At 43.0% G+C, this 7,371-nt stretch overlaps 1 protein-coding gene across 2 annotated transcripts in view; it reads left to right on the forward strand.

The window, feature by feature from the left end:
* The window catches only part of LOC145974869 (zinc finger protein castor homolog 1), a 79,261-nt gene extending 72,096 nt beyond the window's left edge, over nt 1–7,165 (forward strand). The window contains exons 8-11 of one of the 2 annotated variants that reach the window (XM_083104939.1): nt 84–1,742; nt 2,108–2,206; nt 2,343–3,258; nt 3,330–7,165. In XM_083104939.1, coding sequence (XP_082961065.1) covers nt 84–1,742; nt 2,108–2,206; nt 2,343–3,258; nt 3,330–3,834 — 3,179 coding nt within the window. In that variant the 3' untranslated portion in view covers nt 3,835–7,165. The remainder of the gene's footprint in view (nt 1–83; nt 1,743–2,107; nt 2,207–2,342; nt 3,259–3,329) is intronic. The other variant, XM_083104940.1, reaches the window with a different exon arrangement.
* The last annotated feature ends 206 nt before the right edge of the window (nt 7,166–7,371 follow it).

A 7,371-nucleotide genomic window follows, 5' to 3' on the forward strand; every position in this document is an offset into this window, starting at 1 on the left:
TTATATTTCGACACATTTTTTATCCAATACACCTCCTTTTAGATCTGTACAATTTGATTGACGGGTTTCTATTATTTTTTCAGATAAGCACAAGTCTTACCACATCAAAGACGAGCAATTGTCGCGGGATGGTTTCAAGAAGTTTATGAAATCGGAGGCCTGTCCCTTCGAACAGTGTCGATTTTCTCGGGTTTGCAATCACATTCATTGCATACGACCGCACTGCAGCTACGTCCTGCACTCCTCCGGTCAGTTATTCTCGCACAAACGGAAACACGAGCGTCACGAATCGGAACTGGCTTATCGGAAGTACAAGCAAGTCAGCGCCGTGGGTGGTGTTCGTCCACCAGGATCATGGGCGCCGGACGAATTGAGCGCTCAAAGCTTGTCGTTGAGTCTAAACGGTGAAAGCTCCAACGAGGACAGGGGTTCTCCGTCGTACTATTCCTTGGACGATTCCTTTCAAAGCGCGAGCGACCTTGCTATAGATCTCACCGCTCCTACGACTCCTATCATTACGGCCAGCGGAAGTTCCGTCAATTTCGAGCAACAGCAGCAGCAGCAGCAGCAACAACATCAGCAATCCCAACAACTCACCGCTACCGAATTGGCTTATCTGATACCGGCCACTGCGGAATGCGCCTGTAACGCTGCCAGAGAACACCATCATTGCGGATTAGACCGCTGTGGAGCCACCTTGAAGGATCCTCGCGAAGTCAGGGAGCATCTAAAGGAACACGAGACGCAGGAACGTATAACGGATGCCTTCTTCGAGGAAGGCGGCTGCGACGACAATTGTCCGTATGCGGACAAAGAGAAGCATTATCATTGTAATTGGGAAAATTGCCGAGAAGTGATACTCTCCACCGACAAACCGTTCCGTAGATTGCAACATTATAAAATCCACGAGTATAGCCGACAATTGAATCTCTCATGTCCCTCGCACGCTCTCTCCTCCGACGTTACATTGACCCATCTGACGAATATCGACGCGATGTTTAGGCGGAAGCGCGGTAGACCGCCGAAAAATCGGGTGATCGAAATCTGGTCGGGCGGTGATCCCGCGACCCACACGCACGATTCGCCACAGGCGATCTTTACGAGTTTCAAGCTGCCTAAACCGCAAACTTCTAATTTAACGTCGAATCCGTTGCTGGAGGATCGAGAAGGTAGCGTATCGCCTTCGAATAGTTTGGGCGAGCCCGAAGGATTCGCCACTTACAATCCGGAAGGATGCCCAGATGCATCCTGCATTCTTAGATCAATCAGGCATCATCATTGTTCGCAACCACGATGTCATTTCTTTACCGATCGGCCGGATCAATTGCTCATGCACAGCAAGGATTTTCATGACAACGTCGACATACCGCCTGGCTTCGCTTTCTACGATAAGATGGTCGATTGTCGTCTGGCTGGCTGCCACAGTAATCGCGTTAATCGGCACTTTCATTGTACCAGACCGAATTGCGGATATTCGTTCGTCAGGTACTCGACGATGGCGTTACACGAGAAGCAGCATTCCGATCGCGCCGAATTGTGTGGTCAGGAATTGAGTAATCAAGAATGTCAAACGCAATCTCAGTCATTGATCCAAGAAACGAAACCTAGGATTCAGGTGAAGAATCCTGCCGAGCTGATCGAAAAACCCGACGAGAACTTGATGACGGGCGATCAGGAGAGCAGGTCGATGATCGAGGATAAAGAATCCGAGCTTGCGAGTCCCGATAGTGGCAAAACTACCGGTAAGTATGAAAGTAAGGATCGCGAAACGATTTCGATTCCGATCTTAATCTATAAACAAGTTTCGTTTGGTAGTGATTTTTTCGAGGAAAGAACACGACAGAGATCTTTCTGCTATTTGAGTACATATGCATGTTCTTCTGCACGTAATCAATTCTGCGCGCACAACAATTTACACGTCGTCACACCTTGCATTTGTTGTTGAAGTAGAACACTCTTCGCTACTACTCCGTTGTTTGTTTTGTTTCACGAGACTGTTTGTTTTATCGTTTCATTCTCTCTCGATGTATATATACTGTACATACACGGTGGTTGTATAGCGGGCGGTAATATTTGAAGTGTTGGTTGTTTGGTTGATTGTTGCTAGTGGTGAGGGCGGCTGGCACCTATTATCCGGTCAGCGGACCGCCGAGCGAACCCGCACTTCCGGGCGTCGTGCTATCCATGCGAACTTCCGTGCACCAAGGTTCGTCTCTCTTGTATCAAGTTTTTAGGCTTTTGTGAGAGTGTTTCTCGTATCAGTAAAGTTAGTTTTTCCTCGTCGTTATCTCGCGCTCGCAAGGATCCGATTCGATCTCACAAATAAATCTTGAACGTTGTAGAACCACCAGTCATGCCGTCTATGAGCTCCACCTCGCCGCACACTCTTTATGGACCGGAACAGAGCTGCAGCAGGCCGTTCTGCAAGCTGAAACGCAAGAATCATTACCACTGCAACGCGTGCAATCAAGCCTTCTCCGAGTTGGATCGTTTGGTCGCGCACATAGCGAAGCATTCGACCGGCGCGATTCTCAGCCAGCAGCAACACGATATGGTTAGCCCGTCGCCTAATCAGCTGCAACACGACTACATGGCGCAGTTGTCGCAGAAGCATGACTTTATGTCGCCGAACACTCAGATAGCTCAGAACATTCAGAACTTTCAAAGTCAAATGCAACGACAGATGCAGCAGACTCTGGGTCAACAGTCTCAATCGAAGGACATCAAGCTGGAGAAACCGAGGTGCAGTACCGATATCGGTGTGCAAAATGTCCCGAACGTGAAGCGGGAACCGCCCGAGATTGTCAGCAGGGACGAGGGCAACAATTCCGCGATGGATAGCCACGAGAACGGTCAACTGCCGCAACCGCCCATTCAACCTACTAATGTGCAACAGCCCACCGTGCCGACGAGCTTCGAGCTCGATCTCGGCCACGGTTTTCACTTTCCTAGCCCAGCTGTGATGGCTGCGATGAATCAACAGATCGCCTTGATGAATCAGGCTTTACCGCCGTTTCTGCAACACGGCGGAATGTACGCGGGCGGGCCTGGACTGATGTTCGCACCCGGTTTACCGCCGGCAAACTTTCTCCCACCCGCGAGAGATGAGAATCCGCTGGCTTCGCTAGCGGCCAATCTTAATCTGAACAAGAGATCTCTCTCACCACCGGATAATAATTCGCCGGAAGCTAAGAAGCAAAGACTTCATCATTCGATGCGTATGCTGAAGGACGAACCTGTGCCCGAAGGATATGTCAGGTTGGTATCATGATGCTTTTTCGTGAATGAGTAGCTTGAGAGACTTTATTCAATTTTCTCCGTTGTTACAGATTCAGATTCAACGAGGACTGCAGGTATCCTCATTGTGGTTACAGAGAGCATCAGACACACTTTCACTGTATGCGTCAAGACTGCGGTTATTCGTTCTGCGACAAAACTCGTTTCGTGCAACATACCGCGAGGCACGAGCGATTAGATACCTTGATGGGCGGTGATTTTCAGCAATATCGGGCTAACGTGCCCTGCGGTAGGGCACAGTGCGCGTATACATCGTCCCTGGGTTCGATGCAAAACAAGGCCTCGCACTTTCATTGTCTCAAGTGCGACTTTGTTTGCACGGATACGAACAAGGTGGTGGCTCATCGACGGCAGCACGCCAAGTTAGACAGCATCGCGGCGGCGGGTTTCCAAAAGTTCACCCCCAGTCAGCCCTGCGGGGCCGTACAGTGTCAGCACTCGGGCAAGCAGACTCATTATCACTGCTTGCAGTGCCAATACGCGGTATTGGGTCTGGCGCAGATGTCGGCGCACAAGTACCGACACATGGACACTTAACGATCTCTCGTAAAAGTCCTGCGCGCGGCAGGATGCTCGAATAAAGCATTATCTTGGTCCCTGTAGACATTCCTTAGAGAATGGCGCGGCCATCTTCCCCCGACTAGGTGGAAAAAGATTGAGCGGAACCGGTAGGGGGCTAGTCAACGACTTCGTTTCAACTCGATGCCCACCGTCGATGATTGTTTCGCGAGAGAAAAAGTCGCGGACGTCGCCGCGAAATTCCGGACGAGATCCGTTAAAAAGACAAATTCCTAGTCCCTATAGACATTCCCCGAAAGATCAGCCTCGGTCCTTTACGATCGAGCAATGTTCCTGGTAATATGGATGGTCAGTGGCAACCGGTAGGGGGCTAGTCAATAACGTTTATCTTCAGGATGCATACTGATACGTTCGAAACCTTCGAATCAAACTACATCCGCGATAGTATGTCGAGTAAACGTTCAGGTGATTCGGTCTCTTCGTACTTTGTGTCTGAGCAGTGACGTGGACCGACGATGAAAAATCGGGAAACGATCAGTCTCTTCAGCCTCTAGAAACACTTCCATTGATACGAATAAGAATATTGATGCGTGAAAAATTCATAACCGAAAGAGTCACAAGGTTTTTTTTATATAGTCGAATCTCACAGAATACATAATTTTTTCCGATCCATGACTTTTGTCATGGAAGGAACGAAAATGAAGAACGTGAGAACGTGGTGTAGTACCTAAGACAATAATACGAAGACAAGCCTATAAAGTAGCTTTAGCATGAAAAAGACAAATTATAATATTTAATAGAAAAAAGAAACGCAAGAAACCTTGTACATTTTTCCCTTCGTTAGTATCATCTTGTGTACCCTCCGCGTGAATAGTCCTTAGATCATAAAATAGCTTGATGCACTGCATCTATAAAGCAGGCAGGAAATGAAATGATATAGAAAACAGCGATAATTGCGAGAACGGATTAACGCGATTAATCTTTCGCTTTGGCACTCAGAATGAAGAAACCGAGGGGAGGATAACACTTTCTTATCGTCTAGACTGCAGAGTTAAAAAAACGCCTGTTGCGTTTTCTCCGCGCTATTAGCGTCCTTATTGCACAATTGATATGCGGAAAAATTTAATAATAGCTACAAATATTTCTGTGATGTCGAATACTTTTTCTAATACTTTTTATATTCACGACAAGAGAGAGAAAGGGAATAAAAATTTTTGGGAGATCATCTTGTATGAATTTTTCTGCCACAATAGTTGTCAATTATTTATTTAATTTTAATCATATTCGATGTAATTAAAAGTTGACTGCAGTTGACGATAATTCATTGTAACGTTCAATATTCGTGATGAAATAAAAAAATAACACATGTATTTTTACGGGCTGGATTACGTTCTGGAGGGTACGCGATGAATATTAGTATTGATAAATTGAGAGTTTAATTAGAAAGACTGCGAGCCAAGAGACACAAGAGTGGAGATAAAATGAGACAGAGCGACGGTCGTTGAACGATCAAATTAAAGAAAAAGAGAGTCAAAAGATTGAGGACAAAAGTTATCTATGTACGCGAGAGAGAAAAAAGTATATTTGAAATATATTCTAAAAAAACGGTCACTAACGCAAAACTGTTTAATTTATGTGTGTATAGTGTATATGTATATATTGTGAGATTGGTACGAGTCGTTGGAGGGAGGAATATCACAGATTCTTCTCGCGCTTCAATTTCTAAAGCACGCTTAATGATGATAAAATTCTGTCCATTTTCATTTGAACGAAATTTTTACGAAATTTATTTCTGCACGTTTTAACCTCGCCGCGTATTTCCTGTCGCTTTCTCCCATTTTCAAATGAAACGAAGAGAAGAGAGAAGTGAAAAAAAGGAATGAAAGAAATATTAACTTGCTGAATTTATCTTCTATTTTCAAAACGAGATAGGTTTGGTTCATTTGCACATATGACAGAGGGAGATAATAATGGCGGATGAAAGTGATGAAGGAGTATCCGGAGAGTTTAACATGTATGTTTTAAATGTATGTATGTTATAGAGACGAGTAGAGACACACAAACACATATATTTTCTCGGCAGATAATTAAAGTAGTACGGAAAATTTTACATGATTACTCGGCGAGAGACGCGCTAGGGTGCCTTTTTAGGATTTTCTCCGAACTTTGTAGGACCGTGCCTTAGCGATTCAACATACAACAGACACATAAAAAGCTATTTGTTCAATGTGGAAGGAAAGACGAACCGAATCGAGACACACTGTTAGATCTATATCTTGTACTTGTAGCTATGATCGAATTCCGGAGCAGTATTTTTATCAAATTTTATCGCAATTACAGTTGATCGTGATTAGAAAGATTGATCGAAGACTGAATCTTAATTTTTTTAAACTAAAGATAACATTTTTTAAAGATAACAATTTTCTGACCGATCATCGAATCCGATGATTATATGGTTCCTGAATTAGAAACTTTTATGGACTTACTTTTAATCAACTGAACCGGAAAACGATCGTAGATTTAGCAACCGGAAGACGTTAGTGCCTTAAAAATACATCAACTAGATAAAGCACCGCAAAATATAGTCGCCGATATTTATAGATGATCATTTTAACCTTTTTAAAATGTTCTTTTTTCTCACGAAACATTTACGATCTGTTTTTAGAAGAAATTATTTAACTTGTACAATTTATCATCGTCAATAACTTGAGTATTCGTATATAAAAATAAATTTTGGAGAATAATATACAATAGTTAAAGGATTTTTTTAGAATTGTGGTCAGTGAAAGAAGCTGTTGAGCCAGTTTTTACGTGCGCACTGTAATTAACATTTTCGATAAAAAAGCGAAAAAAGTTCGCGTTATTGCATAAGTAGCAAATATATTTATCCTATCGAAATGAAGAAATTCAGGCAATTTATATCATCATAACGCGAATGTGTCTGCTTCCAATTAAGAGATATCGCTACAATTTTTTGTCTCTTTCGTCGTATTGGATGATAATAATTGTCGGTCCATGTTCTAATTTACGCCGTAGACATTGACCGACCATGAATTTAAAATCACAAAAAGATACCGTTTCCACAAACATGTGCGTTTTTACTGTGTAAAGTTCACATTCCTCCCCCGTCCTCATCCCGACAAAGATGTAAGTAATTTCTGAAACGGAGGAGAAAAAAACTATCACGGAAGATATCACATATCGAAAGTATCATAATGAAAAGTCGTGCTTCATCGTCGAAAATGTGTCCTGTCTCAGAGGAGTATCAATTATGTTAGCGGCAATAACTGTGAACAATTATATAAAATGCTATGTATGAAAATGAATATTATGAGTAATAATGAGAAAATTGTTTATTTTAATTGGACATATCTCATCCATATGACCCATTGTCATAAAGAAAAGAACATTTCTTGAAGCAATAATAGCGACAAGAATAATAAAAATTTTAACAATTTTTAATTTTGTGAGAAAAAAATCATATATTCTTGATCATCACGATTTTTCATTTTACTAGTACCGATAAATATAGCCAAGCAAGATCGATTATATTTC

This window comes from Camponotus vicinus, unplaced genomic scaffold (genome assembly GCF_025532165.1).
Source record: "Camponotus vicinus isolate PSW18456_S1 unplaced genomic scaffold, iyCamVici1.0 SCAF_7, whole genome shotgun sequence".
In the NCBI taxonomy this organism is placed as follows: Eukaryota; Metazoa; Arthropoda; class Insecta; order Hymenoptera; family Formicidae; genus Camponotus; species Camponotus vicinus.